General features: G+C 42.0%; 2 protein-coding genes across 2 annotated transcripts; both read left to right on the top strand.

Moving 5' to 3' along the window:
- The first annotated feature begins 4,555 nt into the window (after positions 1-4,555).
- On the top strand, positions 4,556-12,312 carry LOC118385088 (stress-induced-phosphoprotein 1-like). Its single transcript, XM_035771940.2, has 14 exons — positions 4,556-4,827; positions 5,881-6,090; positions 6,195-6,336; positions 6,450-6,591; positions 6,788-6,953; positions 7,109-7,235; positions 8,838-8,940; positions 9,206-9,326; positions 9,454-9,550; positions 9,906-10,030; positions 10,162-10,198; positions 10,454-10,557; positions 10,753-10,928; positions 11,077-12,312. Exons 1-14 carry the CDS (start codon positions 4,819-4,821, stop codon positions 11,147-11,149), a joined length of 1,632 nt encoding a protein of 543 aa, XP_035627833.1. The 5' UTR covers positions 4,556-4,818; the 3' UTR covers positions 11,150-12,312.
- A 1,114-nt stretch (positions 12,313-13,426) lies between these two features.
- Positions 13,427-19,403, top strand: LOC118385087 (fermitin family homolog 3). The gene is made up of 15 exons (XM_035771939.2): positions 13,427-13,590; positions 14,260-14,384; positions 14,963-15,196; positions 15,309-15,428; positions 15,562-15,730; positions 15,836-15,938; positions 16,057-16,164; positions 16,289-16,423; positions 16,934-16,983; positions 17,319-17,443; positions 17,718-17,824; positions 18,016-18,231; positions 18,386-18,510; positions 18,626-18,767; positions 18,929-19,403. The coding sequence occupies exons 2-15, from the start codon at positions 14,261-14,263 to the stop codon at positions 19,106-19,108; spliced, it is 1,938 nt and encodes a 645-aa protein (XP_035627832.1). The 5' UTR covers positions 13,427-13,590; position 14,260; the 3' UTR covers positions 19,109-19,403.
- Positions 19,404-19,620: the final 217 nt, after the last annotated feature.

The raw sequence follows: 19,620 nt of genomic DNA, 5'->3' as shown, positions 1-19,620 counted from the left end.
AAATGCATGCACACCAATATACACACATGCAAACACATACACAGATGTGTATATATAGACACTCGTTCTTATGCTGACACTCTCATACACACACCTGCTCTCCAATTTCATTATCTGTCACATAAAAGTTATGTAGGTTGATTCAGCAGCATTTGGGCCATAGGGTGATGGGACATAAGACATTTTTATGAATAGGCAGAGTCATGGACATATATATATATATATATATATATATATATATATATATATTACAATATTTCTCTCAGGCAGAGCCAAACGTTCATTGCCCTTTTCATTATTTTTTTCTGCCAAGCTATTCAGTGTGTTTTCTAACGGGCTTGGAAATGGCACAAAAACCCATTTAGGATGGGATCATTTAGACCAGGGGAGTCAAACTAATTTCATGGAGGGCCGAGTGTCTGCTGGTTTTTGGCGTTTCCTTTCAATTTGTGTCCAATTAAGACCTACACAACCAGATGAGGGGAGTTCCTAACTAACCAATGACCTTAATTCATCAATCAAGTACAAGGGAGGAGCTAAAACACTGAGACATTTGGCCCTCTGAATGAGTTTGACAGGTGATTTAGACTATTGGCGTGTAGCAGCGGGAGAGAACCTTGTTCACGATTGCTGGTTTATGTCCGGCTCGCCCCAGCTTCCCACCCACCCACACACACATTCACACATACAGTATCTCTTACTAAGGTCATCATAAATTAACAACATTTTTTCAAATAAGAATCCAGGGGTTGGGTCGGCAACACCCAGCAGTGTACGCTGAGCTATGCTAAGCTCCTGCTGCCATCAGCCGACATACAGGGGTAACTGCAACTCAGCAAGGCACTGCAAAGGATTAATGACAACATAACAAAAGGATCCTACATCACATGTGCTTTAGAAAATCCACACTGTTGCTGCATTGAACTGTGATGGCAAGCAGATAGATGAATTAAGTAATGATTATATGATCATAAACTTCCCAAAAAATCCTACAAAACATCCAGTGAAATTGGAAATATCAGCATTACTTTAAATGTGTTCATCAACATGGCGTCCTGAAACTCAATGCTTTGTTGGGGATTAGGACTGATGTTTAAGCACTTTGTGACATCTGCTGATGTAAAAAGGGCTTTATAAATAAATGTGATTGATTGATTGATGTTTTTCTCCAGAGGAGTCTGATTCAAGTAGAATATGAATCTCCACTGGGATTCTCTGCCTCTAATCCTATTATGGGGGCTGAGTCACTGGCTTACTGGTGCTCTTCCATGCCGTTCCTAGGAGGGGTGTGTCACTTGAGTGGGTTGAGTCACTGACGTGATTTTCCTGTCTGGGTGGTTGAAGTTGGTGATTGAAGATATCCCTATAGTGGTGTGAGGGCTGTGCTTTGGCAAAGTGGGTGGGGTTATATCCTGCCTGTTTGGCCCTGTCCGGGGGTATCATCGGATGAAGCCACAGTGTCTCCCGACCCCTCCTGTTTCAGCCTCCAGTATTTATGCTGCAGTAGTTTGTGTCGGGGGGCTAGGGTCAGTCTGTTATATCTGGAGTATTTCTCCTGTCTTATCCGGTGTCGTGTGTGAATTTAAGTATGCTCTCTCTAATTCTCTTTCTTTCTTTCTCCTTGCTGTCCCCAGTCCACCTGGCCGTGCTGTTGCTCCAGTTTCAACAGTTCTGCCTGCGGCTATGGAACCCTGACCTGTTCACCGGACGTGCTACCTGTCCCAGACCTGCTGTTTTCAACTCTCTAGAGACAGCAGGAGCGGAAAAGATACTCTGAATGTGATCGGCTACGAAAAGCCAACTGACATTTACTCCTGAGGTGCTGACCTGTTGCACCCTCGACAACCACTGTGATTATTATTATTTGACCCTGTTGGTGATCTATGAACATTTGAACATCCTGGCCATGTTCTGTTATAATCTCCACCTGGCACAGCCAGAAGAGGACTGGCCACCCCCCATAGCCTGGTTCTTCTCTAGGTTTCTTCCTAGGTTCTGGCCTTTCTATGGAGTTTCCTAGCCACCGTGCTTCTACACCTGCATTGCTTGCTGTTTGCGGTTTTAGGCGGGTTTCTGTACAGCACTTTGAGATATCAGCTGATGTAAGAAGGGCTTTATAAATAAATGTGATTTGATATGGTAATGTTCCTTTGCTCAGGCGTCGCTGACGCATGCCAGATCTTACAACGTCTGGATAGGCATTTTAAGTTTCAGGTAACCACATCATATGTTATGGCAATCTGACAGTCGACGACACAGTCGATCTGAGCAAGGGGAACAAAACAAAAAGCTGCAGCTCAATCAGGCAGCTCTGGTGCTGCAGGGACGTCTCACACGGACAGGTAATTACAATCATCATGGTGTGAGTATGGAAGGGGAATGAGATCACCTTAACCCTTACATTAAACATATGTGTAGGCTACTCGTTTGCCTATTATTATTAAATCCTTACCACTTGGTGTTCAAGCTCATTATACTGTGTGTTACTATGGATTCCATGTCTACTGTAAAAATGATATATCCACCCTTCAGAAATATTGAATATATTTTAATACTCTAACATCCCTTGTGGAAAAAAGTATAGCAGTATGATAATATTAATAGAGTTGATCATGTTATCGTGTAAGTATCCATTCGTATTAATGAATTAAAGAAAATAAATGTTATTTTTTACAACACGAATCTAAGATAGTTTATAGGTTACCACTATATTTATTAATGACTTCATTGCTATTCATTAATGTATTTAACCTTACAACAATAGGAAAGGAATAACATCACATATACAGTACATTCAGGAAGTATTCAGATCCCTTGACTTTTTCCACATTTTGTTACATTACAGCCTTATTCTAAAATTGATTAAATAAATGAATTTTCCTCAGCAATACCCCAATAATACCCCAATAATGACAGTGTAAACAGGTTTCTAGAAATGTTTGCAAATGTGTTAAAAATAGAAATACCTTATTTACATAAGTATTCAGATCCTTTGCTTACGAGACTCGAAATTGAGCTCAGGTGCATCCTGTTTCCATTGATCATCCTTGTGATGTTTCTACAGCTTGATTGGACATGATTTTGAAAGGCACACACTTGTCTATATAAGCAAGTCAGAGCAAAAACCAATTCATGAGGCTGAAGGAATTGTCCGTAGAGGCACAGATCTAGGGAAGGGTACCAAAAGAATTCTGCAGCATTGAAGGTCCCCAAGAACACCGTGGCATCCATCATTCTTAAATGGAAGAAGTTTGGAACCAACAAGACTCTTCCTAGAGCTGGCCGCATGGCCAAACTAAGCAATCGGGGGCCTTGGTCATTGAGGTGACCAAGAACCCGATGGTCACTCAGACAGAGCTCCAGAGTTCCTCTGTGGAGATGGGAAAACCTTCCAAAAGGACAACCTTCTCTGCAGCACTCCACCAATCAGTCATTTATGGTAGAGTGGCCAGATGGAAGCCACTCCTCAGTAAAAGGCACATGACAGCCCGCTACAGTGAAGCATGGTGGTGCCAGCATCATGCTGTGGGGATGTTTTTCAGCAGCAGGGACTGGGAGCCTAGTCAGGATTGGGTAAAAGATGAACGGAGCAAAATATAGATCCTTGATGATAACCTGCTCCAGAGCATTCAAGACTTCAGACTGTGGTGAAGGTTCACCTTCCAACAGGACAACGGTCCTAAGCACACAGCCAAGAAAACACAGGAGTGGCTTCGGGACAAGTCTCTGAATGTCCTTGACTGGCCCAGCCAAAGCCTGGACTTGAACCTGATCAAACATCTCTGGAGAGACCTGAAAATAGCTGCGCAGCGACGCTCCCACATCCAACCTGACAGAGCTTGAGAGGATCTGCAGAGAAGAATGGAAGAAACTCCCCGAATACAGGTGTGCCAAGCTTGTAGCACCATACCCAAGAAAACTCAAGGCTGTAATCCCTGCCAAATGTGCTTCAACAAAGTACTGAGTAAAGGGTCTGAATACTTCTGTAAATGTAATTTTTTTGTTTGTTTTTTAAACGTTTTTTGGCCAACATTTCTAAACCTTTTGCTTTGTCATTATGGGTTATTCTGTGTAGATTGATTAGAACAAATTACAATTTAATCCATGTTAGAATAAGGCTGTAACATAACAACGTGAAAAAAGTCAAGGGGTCTGAATACTTTCAGAATGCACTGTATGCAGCTTCCATTCTTTATTATATATAACCCAGGGCTTTCTAAGGGGAGATTTCTCTCATAACTCATTTTGTCCTTATGTTCCTTTTGTCATACCAGGTCCACTGACAGCATATCACACTCAATTGATGATTTATATAAACAACAGCAAGCGTTTCCCAATATCCAGAATGTTCTAGAAAAGAGATGAATCAGATCGATCCTTCTAGAATGAATATGGTAACGTTCCTTGGCTCGACGTTTGTTGTTTTACTCATCGTACTCAACGCGAACTAGCCTTTGATTTGCTGAGCTTTTCTCGATTAACCAAGCTGAACCAATCATACACCAGTGCGCATAAAGCCAGAAATATTACTGAACTATAATAGGTAAGCGCTCTTGGGTTGCCATGTATGCAAGCGGAGTTTAGAGTAACACAGTTTGGTTATCAATCAACTTCATAAACACTTTTATATTGATAAATTATCTAATACACAGATCTATATTTAACGAACAATACAAAACATCCTAAAGGAAACTGCCACAAAACATTTTTGATCTCAGGTCTTCGCTTTCTTTGGACATAATCTGGCAACCTTGTTCCATATTGTGCAGGGGCGGTGCTTTCGTCTCACAGTAGTTTCTGGAACCTCATGGTTATACCATGGAGAAAGTGAGTAGCAACTCATCAATATTCGGGTCAAAAAACTGTTTCTTCTGCAATATTTACAGTATTGTCGCGCCGTGTGTGTATGGTGGTCAATTATAACGCATTTGTCCTATTTGAAGATTGATAGCTAGCCAGCAAACTAGTTACAATTTTCTACCTCGCTTTACTCAATGCGGACTTCATTGTTACTAGCTCGCCATGTAACGGTAGCTAGTTGGCTGGCTAGCTAGCTAACCGGCAATTTTAGCGTATTAGCTATATAGCTAACTGGTCATGTTAGCACATTAGCTTACAGAATAGCTTTCAATTGTAGTTGGCTAATTTAGCCGGCAAATATGTTTGGTCCAGAACCGTGTGTATTAGTAGCCAGGCGATTTAACTACCGGTAGTTAGCGAGCTAATCAGCTATTATAGCTAGCAAGTTACCTAGCTAATATTACATACGCATGGTCTGTCGATCATGAGAAAAAAAACAAAGTGCAGGCACAAATGACTTCATGCTGTGAAATGGCTAACATTGCTGGTAGTTAACTTTTTCACGTTTACCAACATGGCTATCTAGCTAGCTTTTCCAATTAGTTAGCTAGCTAGCGTATTAGTTGGTTATCTAACTGACTACTAAGTTAGGACATGGCTGGCAAGTTAACCAGCAAGTTAAGTTAAGCGTTGGGCAGGACTTCAAGTCAGTCAGCAATCAAACTTGCTAGCTATCATATAGCAGTAGCTAGTTCAACTCAGTAAACCACCTTTAACATCTTAGTGGTTCAGCTAGCAGTCTATATCCGTTTAGCTGAAACATGGCAAGGTTCTGCAATATGTAATGGCCTCATAGCATGTAGATGTCTAGGCTTGTTTGGTTTAACCTGCCTGCTGGCTCCTAACGTTAGACCATGGCTGCTTTAGGAATCAGATTGTTTATAGAGCTCAAATTGGACAAATCACGATGGCAGTATTTCTTTACTTGTCAGTTTAGTAGAAAATCAATATCATGAAAAAGCAATATATTTAAACAGATTTGATTACAGTGAATTTATTCAGGTCCCTCTTTCCCCTCAGGTGTCACAGTTGAAGGATCAGGGCAACAAGGCACTGAGTGCCGGGAAGATCGACGAGGCCATACGCTGCTACACAGAAGCGTTGGCCCTCGATCCCTCAAACCATGTCCTCTTCAGTAACCGCTCGGCTGCCCATGCCAAGAAGGGCAACTACGAGAGTGCTCTGGAGGACGCCTGTCAGACCATCAAGATTAAACCTGACTGGGGAAAGGTGAGACGATGTCACAGCACAGTTGTCCAGAGAGGGTGGCTTGTATTTGCACTAGTTATTGTCAAAAGTGACAAGCCTCGTCACCATGATTTGTGCTTGCACAGGGCTACTCAAGGAAAGCGGCAGCCCAGGAGTTCCTTGGACAGTTTGAGGATGCAAAATTGACGTACCAAGAGGGATTCAGACAGGAGCCCACTAATCAGCAGCTCAAGGAGGGGCTGCAGAACATAGAAGCCCGGTTAGCAGGTAGAAATATGATCCTGTCACACTTTCACTTACATTATAAAAACAACAATGGGATTTTGTTTGCTCATCATGCGTTTTCCCTGTGTTGTGAATTTCACCTCTTGCCTCACCAGAAAAAAAGATGATGAACCCCTTCTCCATGCCCAACATGTTTGAAAAGCTGGAGAGCGACTCTCGAACCCATGCCCTAATGAAAGATCCAGAGTACAGAGCGCTTTTGGAGCAGCTCAGGGATAAACCGTCTATGCTTGGCTTGTGAGTATTTCTGTGGACGCCTTTTGTCTTGTTGCACCGCACCTGTACATTTAGAAATTTACTGCATTCTTTCATGCTTTTCAGTTTTTATCTTGTCTGACTGTAGTAATAAGTACCAGAACACAACATTCCTTTGTAGCGCTTGTGAATTTCCTGTGATCTAATTCAAGTACACTGTCTGTCCTTCAACCCTTAGGAAGCTCCAGGACCCTAGAGTAATGACCACCCTGTCGGTCCTGCTGGGGTTAGACTTGGCTGGCATGGATGAAGAGGAAGAGCCTACTCCTCCCCCACCTCCCAAACCCAAAGAGACTCAGCCACCCCCTCCCAAAGAGGAAGACTTACCTGCGAACAAGAGACAAGTAAATATATTGCATTATAAGTAATCCTATAGTCCTTCAGTCTGGGACAATGGTAATTTGTGCATGTATCTCCTTAGCACCCACACCGATTTGTGGGATTTCTTGCCCTCTCAGCATTGTTTTTAACAGCTTAAATGTCCATTGTGCTTCCATAGGCTCTAAAGGAGAAGGAGCTGGGCAACGAGGCGTACAAGAAAAAAGACTTTACCACTGCACTGGAACATTATGAAGAAGCCCTTAAGCATGACCCAACCAACATGACATATCTTTCTAACCAAGCAGGTATACAATCATCATTGTGTATACACACAGAGACAGATAATATTGTGTAAAACAGAGTCTGGTGTTCTCTGTGTGGATAGGCCACTGGGAGTAAATGGATACGACTGCAATCTGGTCAAAGTGATAACAGACACAGAAGCCCAGTAGTTTAATTATGAAACAGAGTATACATGTTTTTTTTACCAGGTAAGTTGACTGAGACCACATTCTCATTCACAGCAACAACCTGCGGATTAGGTACAGGGGAAAGGAAGGGGATGTATGAGCCAATTGTAAGCTGGGGATGATTAGGTGACCATGATGGTATGAGGGACAGCTTGGGAATTTAACCAGGACACCAGGGTTAACACCCCTACTCTTAAATAAATGCCATGGGCTCTTTAATGACCACAGAGTCAGGACACCCGTTAAACATCCCATCCGAAAGACAGCACCCTACACAGGGCAGTGGCATGTTTTTTTTTAGACCTGAGGAAAGAGTGCCTCCTATTGGCCCTCCAACACCACTTCCAGCAACATCTGGTCTCCCATCCAGGGACTGACCAGGAACAAGCCTGCCCAGCTTCAGAAGCAAGCCAGCAGTGGGATGCAGGGTGGTAATGCTGCTGTAGTCTGTGTACAGAGGGAAACGGGGTCAAATAAATAGAAAATTACTATAATGTAAATCCAATAAACAATATTACATTAAACAGTCATGTCAGAAATTTCTATACGCAAGTTACAAAAAGAGAAAATTAACACGTCATAATTCCTCTCGAGAATTAACATTAGTTACACCAACTGGTAGGCTAATCACATAATTGTACAAAATGGTAAGAGAATTGGTGAAGAAACTTACCCCTCTACATACACATTTATTGTATGTACATATAACAATAGCAACAGGGATATTATAAAAGTTAAATAAGTTTTTTTTTTTTACTTACAAAAACAAATATCCCTGCAAATTAAAACGTTAGATCTCCAAGAAAGCCAACGAACTGAGAAATGTTTTTTTTTTTATGGTAACGAGTGGTTGCTATGGTGAATAATCCAATAATAATTGGTAGGACACATGAAAGGGGCTTCTGAGTGGCGCAGTGGTCTAAGCCACTGCATTTCAGTGCTAGAGACGTCACTACCCCAGCCATGATTGGGAGTCCCATAGGGTGGCGCACAATTGGCCAAGCGTCGTTAGGGTTTGGCCGGGGTAGGCCGTCATTGTAAATAAGAACTTGTTCTTAAGTGACTTGCCTAGTTAAATAAAATAAAAAGGATCTCTAAATGAAAAATACTGTTGGATTGATAAAATGTCCTTGAAGATCTAATTACATTTAGAGGATATATGATTAAGGGCAGATAAAGCAGCATAGCATTTGACCAATTTGTGTGGGTCCTCAAAGTCATTTTACAGAATAGATTTTTCCTGCTTTTAAGAATAATTATTAACTACTGCTACCATAGCAGTAGTTTATGGGGATCTAATAAAATACTATCTTAGCTTACCATCATGCAGACAATGTCATATGATTCTTATATGCATAGTTTTTATGATCTGTAATATTTGATTGGATAATGATGTGCTTTCTAAGGTGTCTGCATTTGTCTGTTTTCCCATCCCAGCTGTGTTCTTTGAGAAAGCTGAGTATGAGAAGTGCAGGGAGCTGTGTGACAAGGCCATCGAGGTGGGCAGAGAGAACCGGGAGGACTACAGACACATTGCCAAGTGAGTTCCTCGTCAATTCACTGAAAATAATTACACGTGAGTCACCCTCTAGGGTATAAACTGCTGGGAGTCTGAAGGGGACTGTTTTCACACGGTGTATGAGGAGAGATTAGGTCTTCTGAATAAGCAGCCAATTAAATCCTTGTATTCACCATTGGCAGGTCACATTTTGGTAATGGTGGGCTCTGCTACAAACCGGGGAAATGGAATGTCAGAGCTTGAGTCATCTCTGCTTAATGTCTCTATCCCTATCCTCCTCTCTCAGGGCCTTGGCTAGGGTTGGCAACTCGTACTTCAAGCAGGAGAAATACAAGGAAGCAGTCCAGTTTTACAACAAGAGTCTGACAGAGCATCGCACCCCTGATGTCCTTAAGAAGTGCCAGCAGGTACAGAGAGTGTTGACCCTATTGAATGAGGACTGTCAGGGTAGATTATGCTGGGTTCGATAACGACTCTTTAACCAGTCTGTTAATCACCGTCCTGTCACTCTCACCATCCCTTCTATGTCTGCAGGCGGAGAAGGTATTGAAGGAGCAGGAGAAGCTGGCCTACATCAACCCAGATCAGGCCTTGGAAGAGAAGAACAAGGGCAACGAGTCCTTCCAGAAAGGTGTGTGTCTGTGAAATGGAGGATCTACAGCAGTTGAAAGTATTAATTATGTGTCATGCCTGTGTGTACTCTTAGTGGTAAGATTTCTCTAGTTGTCTGCATACCATTTTAGATTGGGGCGGCAGGGTAGCCTACTGGTTAGAGCGTTGGACTAGTAACCGGAAGGTTGCAAGTTCAAACCCCCGACAAATTTGTCGTTCTGTCTCTGAACAGGCAGTTAACCCACTGTTCCTAGACCGTTATTGAAAATAAGAATTTGTTCTTAACTGACTTGCCTGGTTAAATAAAGGTACAATTTAAAAATGTTGGTAGTGTTAGGATATCTGACATGCTGTGGTTATTCTCTGTTCTACAGGAGACTATCCTTCAGCCATGAGACATTACTCTGAGGCCATCAAGAGGAACCCCCATGACGCCAAGCTCTTCAGCAACAGAGCTGCCTGCTACACGAAGCTGCTGGAGTTCCAGCTTGCCCTAAAGGTACAGCACACCTGACTACTGTAGTGCCATGAATGTATATGAGCTTTATCCTCATTACTAACTAATAAAGTGGATATCAAGTGTTTATCAGTCAAAGGACTAGGACTGATATTTTTTTTCTCTCTTTTTAGGATTGTGAGGACTGTATCAAACTTGATCCTACCTTCAGTACGTATTGAACTTTAAAACCTTTTACTTTAAAAATGAAATGGTCAGTCCACCATTTAATTGATTTAGCACATACAGGCCTCCTAGCTTTTCTAATAGCAGCCATGTTTACGTTTTTCTCCTAATTGATTTTGGTCATCAGAAAACTGTAGATAAATTGCATCTTGAGAACTTGACTGCTGATGTGCAATTGTTTGAACTGTAACAAACCTAGGCCCTTTAAAAGCATAGACTTAATCTAACTTCTCTTCACAGTAAAAGGGTACACGCGCAAGGCAGCTGCTTTGGAGGCCATGAAAGATTTCTCTAAAGCGATGGTTGCCTACGAGAAGGCTCTGGAGCTGGACTCTACTTCCAAGGTACAGTATGACAGATTTACATTGGTGCACTAGCAGGATCTCCTTTACCAACCAACTCTAAAAGAAAGTGAAGTTTATTTTGTATGCGGTTTCTATTAAATATTAAGCCATGGCTTATGGTCCTTCTACCTTGTTTTGTTGGTGTCACTGAGCGGACTGAGGCTAACAGTTAAACCATCTCTGTTCCGAGTGCAGGAGGCCACAGAGGGCATCCAGCGCTGCATGATGAGCCAGCACGTGAGGAATGACGACAGTCCAGAGGACGTGAAGAGGAGGGCCATGGCTGACCCGGAGGTGCAGCAGATCATGAGTGACCCAGCCATGCGCATGATCCTAGAGCAGATGCAGAAGGACCCACAGGCACTCAGCGAGTAAGCAGGCCAACTCCGCAGCTACACATTTTACACACTCACTGTCTACATAGTATACAACGCATGCACCATAATCACACACTGTAATTGGCCAAATGAGCTTGAAATTTAGTTAATTTGTTCTCTCTTTCTCCCTGGACCCTTTCAGTCACCTTAAGAATCCAGGCATTGCTCAGAAGATCCAGAAACTGATAGATGTGGGACTGATAGCCATCCGGTGAGGAGAACAGGGCCAGAACCCATGAAGATCCAACCGCAAGACCACAGAGGATCAAGATGCCATTCCCTTAAGATATAACCCCCCCTTTAAGATATAACCCCCCCTCTCCCTTTTACCCTCAAAATGATACTGTATACCATCTTGCCCAAACTTCAACCAACAAAGGGTTTCATTTTCTTTGTCCATTTTTACGGCCTTAATGAAATTGTACTTAGTGTCTTTCTCATCACAGAACTCTCTGAAACAAATAATTTGATTGGGCAAACTTAACAAACACCTATTACTGGAGCAGCAGACCAGGCTAGAGCTTTGGTTGGCACAATGACACTGCATTCATATCAGTGCTGCAGCTTATAACAAAACAAGTAAAGTTCTATTTGGGTGTTGAACCATGATGTCAAGGTGCAATATGACTGCTTCATTTTTCTCTTTGTTTTATTTTAAGACTGCTGAGACCAGCTGTCTTAAATATCTGTGTAGGGCGCCTGACTAAGATTTCTCCCGTTCTGGACAGGATATCTTTCATAAATTCAGGTCAATGTAGTTGTGCTACTGGTGTACAGGCTTACAAGCTCACAATACTGTGCTTTCCAGATCTTTAGAAATGAATGTTGCTTGGTCATGGAAGTACTGATCTTGGGATCCGCATTGGATTACAGCTGTGGAAGTTAAATGGTGATTTAACTTTTTCGAATATCTTCTCTCGTCATTAAACCCCTTTGACTGGTAATACAGAGAGAAGTATCATCTCTAGTTGGCGCTTGTATTAAAGCTCTTCTGCTTCACATGGTGCACAAAAAATCTGCCAGCCAACAACTGCAGGATATTGTTTCTTAAGACCTTTAATGTCATACTCAAGGATGTTTTGTTTGTCTGGTTCAGATAGTAATGTGGGAGGGTTGTGTTAAAATATATGTACTGTTCCTGTCAAGATTATTTTTTTCTTTCACATTTCACCATAGCCTTGCTATTCTAGAGTTCTTCAGGACTCTGGGTGCCAGTAGACTAGACATGGCAGATTTGAGTCTGTGATTACACAACCAGTCCATTATCAGAAGTGACACCCACATATGCTTTATGTCAACACAAATCCCCAGAAGTGTAATGTACAAGTGAAATTGAATCCTGTTCTGCAAAATATATCTGAATATATTTTTAAGTTAATTTGTGTCTGTGGTTATGTCCTTACTCTTCTCCAATGGGGAGACCCCTCAAAGCATATTCAGATTGTGCTAATCTGCATGGATTTGCAGATTGCTTAATTAAAATGTAAAAATCCCACTTTTTAAACTGAACAAAAATATAAGTGCAACGTGCACCAATTTAAAAGATTTTACTAAGTTTTACAGTTCATATAAGGAAATTAATCAATTTAAACAAGTTCATTGGGCCCTAATCTATGGATTTCACGACTGGGCATGGTATAGGCCCAGCCAATCAGAATGAGTTTTCCCCCACAACTTTTGACAGAATTAGACCTCATTTTCAGATGATCCTGCAGGTGAAGAGGGCAGATGTGGAGGTCCTGGGTTGGCGTGGTTACATGTGGTCATGAGACCGTTTGGACGTACTGCCAAATACTCTAAAATGACATTGGAGTTTATGATAGAGACATTAACATAAAATTATCTGACAACAGCTGTGGTGGACATTCTTGCAGTCAGCATGCCAATAGCACACTCCCTCAACTTGAGACATCTGTGGTGTTGTGTGACTACTGCACATTTTAGATTGGCCTTTTATTGTCCCCAGCAAAAGGGGCACCTGTGTAATTATCATTCTTCATATGCCACACCTGTCAGGTGGATGTATCTTTTATTTCAGCTCATGAAACATTACATGTGTTTATGTTTTTGTTCAGTATAAATGTACGAGAAGTATTTATCCAATGCACTGAAAACAAACCTTGACCTTATGACAAGACTTGCCATTTTTATGCATCTTAACCTTGATATATCTTAAACTCATGATTTGCCTCTAATTAACCACTAGAGGGCATTACTCACCAAGCCCTCAGGAGTGTCTCAAATTCACCCTACCTACCCGTTCACAAACTAGCCAAGTTCTCATCATGATATAAAAAATGGTAGCATACATATTTTAGAGGTCAACTTAATCAAGTTGTTCTAACTATCCCAATTCCAATATGTGTTTACTAGTTGATTTGATTTGTATATCCTATGCGTAACTATTGTCTCACATGTTTCTCAGAAACAATATCTGATGATAAACTCCCCCTTAAAGAAAAATGGCATGTAAAAGCGGAACAGTTATCGCTCTCTTGACATTTGCTCACACACAGGATGAGACCGCAGCAACTAAGACGTTGTGAGAGAGACTGGAGGAAGTAACAGGCAGATTTCACAAGCTGCAAAGAAAGGCAGAGGCAGAGGGCACCTATATTGTTTGACTGAAGAACATTAGTTTGGGACTTACAACTAGGTAAGAAACAACAATGTCCTGTCAGGGCAGAGAGTAGAAGTATGCTATATGAAAATGGGTGATGTTGAGGAACAGATTCTGAATAGTTAATTACTGATGTAACATTTTATTATGCCTATGATAGTCTAAAAGTAAAGAAAGGACAGATAGAAAAGATTGGATAGGAGTATGGGTGTTATTTCACAGATGATTGAGAAAGGGGTCATTCGTTTACAGGAAGTAATATGGTTTTGGTTTCCTATCTTATAATTACAACACAATGAGGTTTATGCAGGTGGAGTACTTCATTTAAATATATTTTAATGTGGGGGTTTGCTAAGAAGGTCACGTGCAGAGCAGACAAGATTTGTCCTGTAGTTTTATTCACTGTATTACCTGATCTCACCCTTTGTTGTCTGATCTAATAACCATACATTGTCTATCAATGTTCAGTATTTCACTTGCAATGAGAAAACAATCATTTTTGCTTTAATTGAAAAGTATTTTAATATTGGGTGTTTCTATGTTAAATGTGTTAATACAGATGGATTCATTACCACTATAATACCTTAAAAATGAGAGTTGATCGTTAGTTCTATGATGGAGCATCAGCTATCACAATTAACACCTGACAATTGAGTGATAATTGTTCACTGTGATGATGAGTGCTATATTTTCCCTCTCTGTAAGTATGGCTGCCTGGGATCTGTCTGTGACAGTGGAGGAGCTTGGCCCAGAGGCCCCACCCCTCAAAGTTAGCGTGACCTCAGACTTGCACATTGGTGGCGTCATTCTCAAAATTGTGGAGAAGACACGTGAGTTCCCTACCAATGTACACTTCAACTTCCATCCATCTTGGTAGTATATTAAAGATAATAGTATATTTAAGCAACAAGACCCGAGGGGTTGTGTTATATGACCAATATACCACAGCTAAGGGCTGTTCTTAGGCATGACGCAAGTGCCTGGACACAGCTCTTAGGTGTGTTATATTGGCCATATATCCCAAACCCCTGAGGTGCCTTATTGCTATTATAAACTGGTTACCAACGTAATTAGAACAGTAAAAATGTATGTTTTGTCATACCTGTAGTACATGGTCTGATATACCACGGCTGTCAGCCAATCAGCATTCAGGACTTGAACCACCCAGTTTATAATTTGAGATTGCATATAAACATCTATTTCATATACAACCGTGGGGTGTAGAGTATTAAGTTATTATTCCTTCATACTCCACAACATCTGTAAGTCAGACAAAACAACATTCAAAATATCTATGCAAATGAAAACAACAGACTGTACTGTATTTGGAGTGTCAAATATGATCACCACCAGGCACCATAGATGTGTTCATATACATCATCGCCAGACACCTCTCTGTCCACTCCAGAGATAAAGAAGGATTGGTCAGACCATGCCCTGTGGTGGGAACAGAAGCAGCAGTGGCTGCTCCGACCATCCTGGACCCTTGAGAAGTATGAAATCCATGCCGACGCTCGCCTGAGCCTCACCCCCCAGCACAAGCCTCTAAGACTGGGGCTACCCAACGGGACCACCCTGAGGCTTCAGGCCTGCTTCTCTCGTCCAGTCTTCCAAACGGTCATGGGGGTCTGTCATCTGCTGAGTAAGTAAATATATGAAGAAGAGTTCCCACCTAAATAAAGTAAGAGATTCTTCTTATTGTTGCAGATGTTCATCCGTAGCCCCTTACACTGCTTCCCTCTGGTCATCCTCAGACCTGCGTCACCCAGAGGAGCTGTCGTTGTTACGGCCAATACAGGTGAAGAAAAAGAAAAAAGACAAGGAGGCAGAAGAGGAAGTAGTATACGATCTAACAGGCCTTCGGACCTCATCAGGTAGGTCCAGTCGAATTGGAGGTACACTTCAAATTTCTAAATGGCTGAGTAACATTCCGTACAGTATCTTTCACTGTACAGCACATACCAAATACTGTGTAACATATCCTAACTGCATATGTAATAACAACAGGTCCAGCTCACACCCTGTCCAATGGCATGCCTATGCACTTTGCTGACTCACTGCAGACTGAGGCTGTGTATAAGATGTTGTCTGTCAGCCTACCTGCACCTGCTCCTGAGACTATCACCAAGATGCTCCGTCCCACCAGCCTTATGGACAAGGCACAAGTTCACAGCAGGTGCGTGTCTTGTTTATGTGGGCACAGCACACATAGATATGTTTATGTAGGTTACTCTGTGCGATTGAGGGTGTAATTAAATCTGTGTTTTCTTATTTTCATTAGATGGCTGGATTCGTCTCGTTCTCTGCTCCAACAGGGAGTGCAGGAGCATGACAGGCTGCTACTACGCTTCAAATATTACTGCTTCCATGACCTGGATCCAAAGGTAGGCCTACACCACACTTTCTGAAGGGCTATCGATTATTTCCTTTGTTTACCTCATGGTGGCCATGAATTTGGCTGTGTGTAATCTGTCACTTTATCTGCCTTGTCTCCGTCTCCAGTATGATGCGGTCCGTCTGACCCAGCTGTATGAGCAGGCTCGCTGGGCCATCTTGCTGGAGGATGTTGACTGCACAGAGGAAGAGATGATGCTCTTTGCTGCCCTTCAGGTAAACAACGACTGATTGAAATGGCACCAAAGGTTTTTCCCTGTCTGTGACACATTGCTTCCCCTCTCTTTCACAATGTTATACGTTTGTGTATGTGCTTTGTGTGTGTGTACACTATCCTCAGTACCACATTGGTAAGGTGTCTCTGTCAGAGCCCCAGCCGATGACATCATGTCCTGCCATGGATGATCTTGACTCTGCCCTTCAGTGTTTGGAGGTGAAGATGGAAGCGGAGGAGAGTATCACTGCAGACATGCTGGTTAGTCCCTCTGAGTCGGTAAAGGCTATACGGACACTCCTGACCTGCAAACCAATTTTTCGTCTCAGAATTGGTTCAAATGAGGTTAGGGTTAAGGTTAAGGGTTTGGTTAAGGTTAAGGTTAAAGGAAAATTCCACTCAAAAACTATCTTTAGGTATTTGTTTCATTAGTCCATTGTTGATATAGTCCCAAAATGTTTTGCATGTCAACAATCAAGTTTTCAAGATATAGAACTTTCAAAATGCAGAAATACAGCGGTATGATGCATTTAGCCGGTATGATACATTTAGCATCATATTGCATCATATGATGCTAAATGCATCATACCGGCTGTATTTCAGTATTTTTAAAGTGATATATCTTGAAAACTTGATTGCTGACATGCAAAACACTATACTGTAACGGTCTGTAGCTGTGGCCATAGCCGATTTGTAAGGCAGCAGGAAAGAAGTTGAATTGCAACTGCACATGAAAACACAAAATAGACAGGTGATTTTATCTCTACACAGCAAACAATGACGGTAGCACCAGAGCTGCAGGACTACTTGAAAATCTTCAGGTAAGATGGGTTGACAATGTACATCATTGTTGGCTGGCTGAATGCCCTCTGATTTCAGATCCATCTTTCTGCCAGTGACAACCTTTTCCTGCCTTGGAGTTTAGATTGGATATCGATCACGCAAGATATATGAGACTTTTGGATAGTCTTGAGGAGTTTCTATGAGACATAGGCATACTCACCCACACACTCCCAAGCAAACACACACTACGATGCAGCCACAGTTATATTGACATGCACACTCACACACATTCAACTGCATACCCTTTCCAATGTTGCAGAAAAACGTTAGCATTTTAGTAGTACTTTGTTTTATCTCACTTTCTCTGACCTAGACCAAAAAGACTGACACTAAAGGGCTATAAACAGTTCTGGTTCGCATTCAACAACACATCCATCTCCTACTACAAGAGTAAAGAGGAGAGCCTCAAGGAACCCATTCAGCAGATGAACCTCAAAGGTAAAATGCACTGACATACGCTGTTGGGAAACTGCACACCTAGCTACATGCACATAGACTCAGCCCACATTTTCGCAACCACACAAGCTGATACCACTGCAAAGATGTGTACATACAGCATCCATTCTAGTACGTAGAGCTTCAGAAATTACGTTTGACACAAGATTTCACTTCTGGGCCAATCAATATTATGGTAGATATAATGAATCGCTGATGACTTCAATAAGCCAAGTGAGTCTAACCTGGCCACTTAAGACACTGTTGTGCTCCCCAGGCTGTGAGGTGGCCCCAGACGTTAGTGTGGCTGGTCAGAAGTTCTGCATCAGACTGCTGATCCCTGGGGCTGAGGGCATGAACGAAGTCTACCTACGCTGTGAGAATGTAAGGAACTCAACTCTCAGCTCACTCTGTTTACAGAATTCTTCCCATGAATGAGAAGCTATTCATATCATCCTATGCAACCTTTTCCAAGGAATAGACTCAACTGCTACATATAAATGTTCTAAGTCCTGCTATGTCATGCTCGGCTATGGTATATTTCCATCTGATGTCCATTAATCTCCTGTCACTAGGAGCTGCAGTACAGCAGGTGGATGGCAGCTTGCCGTTTAGCCTCCAAAGGGAAGACACTAGCAGATAGCTCTTTCTCTAGTGAGGTGCAGAATATCCAGTCCTTCCTGGCCATGCAGCGAACCAACCCTGGGGCCAATACTGCTCAGACTGATGACAGCATCAACACATACAGCCTTGTATCCCCACGCTACCACAAAAAGTACAAAGCCAAACAGGTAATAGTCATGGCGATCTGGGGGAAACTTGCATAATATTACTATTATTATTATATTATATTATATTATAATATTACAGAATGTAGGATAATAGAATCAACCATAACGTTCAAACTTGTCTCCAGTGATTCTAACCATTCCTCTGTTCTGTCAGCTTACTCCACGCATCCTGGAAGCCTATCAGAATGTGGCCCAGCTCCCTCTAACAGATGCCCTCCTCAGGTTTCTTCAAATCTGGCAGGGTCTACCCGACTTTGGGGTGTCCTATTTTGTGGTGAGGTGAGTACTTGTCCTTTTGTCAAATATTTTCCATCTATCCGCCTTGTCAGCATAGCACTACATCTTTTCTCACTTGAAATGACCCAAGTTCTACACATTTCCTGTATAATCACAGGTTTAAGGGATGCCGTAAAGATGAAGTCCTTGGGGTCACCAACAACCGTCTCATCCGCATTGACCTCAGCATAGGAGATGTGGTGAAGACATGGAGATACAACACCATGAGGCAGTGGAATGTCAACTGGGATATTCAACAGGTGAGACATCTCACTGTCTGCCTAATGTGTCTTCATCTATATCTTACTAGGTCTGTCTACTGTATTGTATCAAATATATACCAACTAATTATGACTTAAATGTTTATCTGAAGAAGACCTATAAGTGGAATCGATTGTTAAACCTCTTTTCTTTATTCCAGATGGCCATTGAGTTCAATGGCAATGTGAACATTGCCTTCAGCTGTGTGACTGCAACCTGCAAGATTGTGCACGAGTACATTGGGGGCTACATCTTCATGGCCACACGCACCAAAGAGCAGGCCGAGGTGTTGAACCAGGAGCTCTTCTTCAAGCTGACTGGTGGTCATGAAGCCATTTAAACATCCATGAATATTTGTATCTCAGAATGCACCTCTTCATGGTTTTACGTTACATGGACATGCATTATTAGAGCAGGTTGTCAGAGTGACCAAGACTTTCAATGGGAAAGTGGTCAGTTGGACACGTTCTGCACAGGCTACCATTTCCACAATTGTATTGTTATTACTCGACCATACAATATGTTTTTCTGGCGTTATAAAAGTCCATTTAGTTTTCAAATGTTTGTGTATTTTTGTATTGAAATGTATTCAATAGGCTACATCAATTATATTAAATGAATGGCAAGCAAAACGGCTTATTATTTGCTCTGTTGTTGTGGTTGTTAAAAATAATAAGATGTAAAAGGTGCACATTTATCACCAAGGCATAAAGCCTGATGGAAGGATGGAGGCAGGCCATAGAAGTCTGACGGGGGAAACTTTTTGCCCGCACTGCAGATGGCTATGTCGGTTTTGTTGTTGCCATTATTCCGATTTTTCAGGGGGTTGCAGTAGCACCCTCAGCACCCCTA

This window comes from Oncorhynchus keta, chromosome 6 (assembly GCF_023373465.1).
Source record: "Oncorhynchus keta strain PuntledgeMale-10-30-2019 chromosome 6, Oket_V2, whole genome shotgun sequence".
NCBI classification, from domain to species: Eukaryota; Metazoa; Chordata; class Actinopteri; order Salmoniformes; family Salmonidae; genus Oncorhynchus; species Oncorhynchus keta.
Note: the sequence above shows the minus strand (reverse complement) of the source record. Positions and strands in the feature narration are given on the sequence as shown.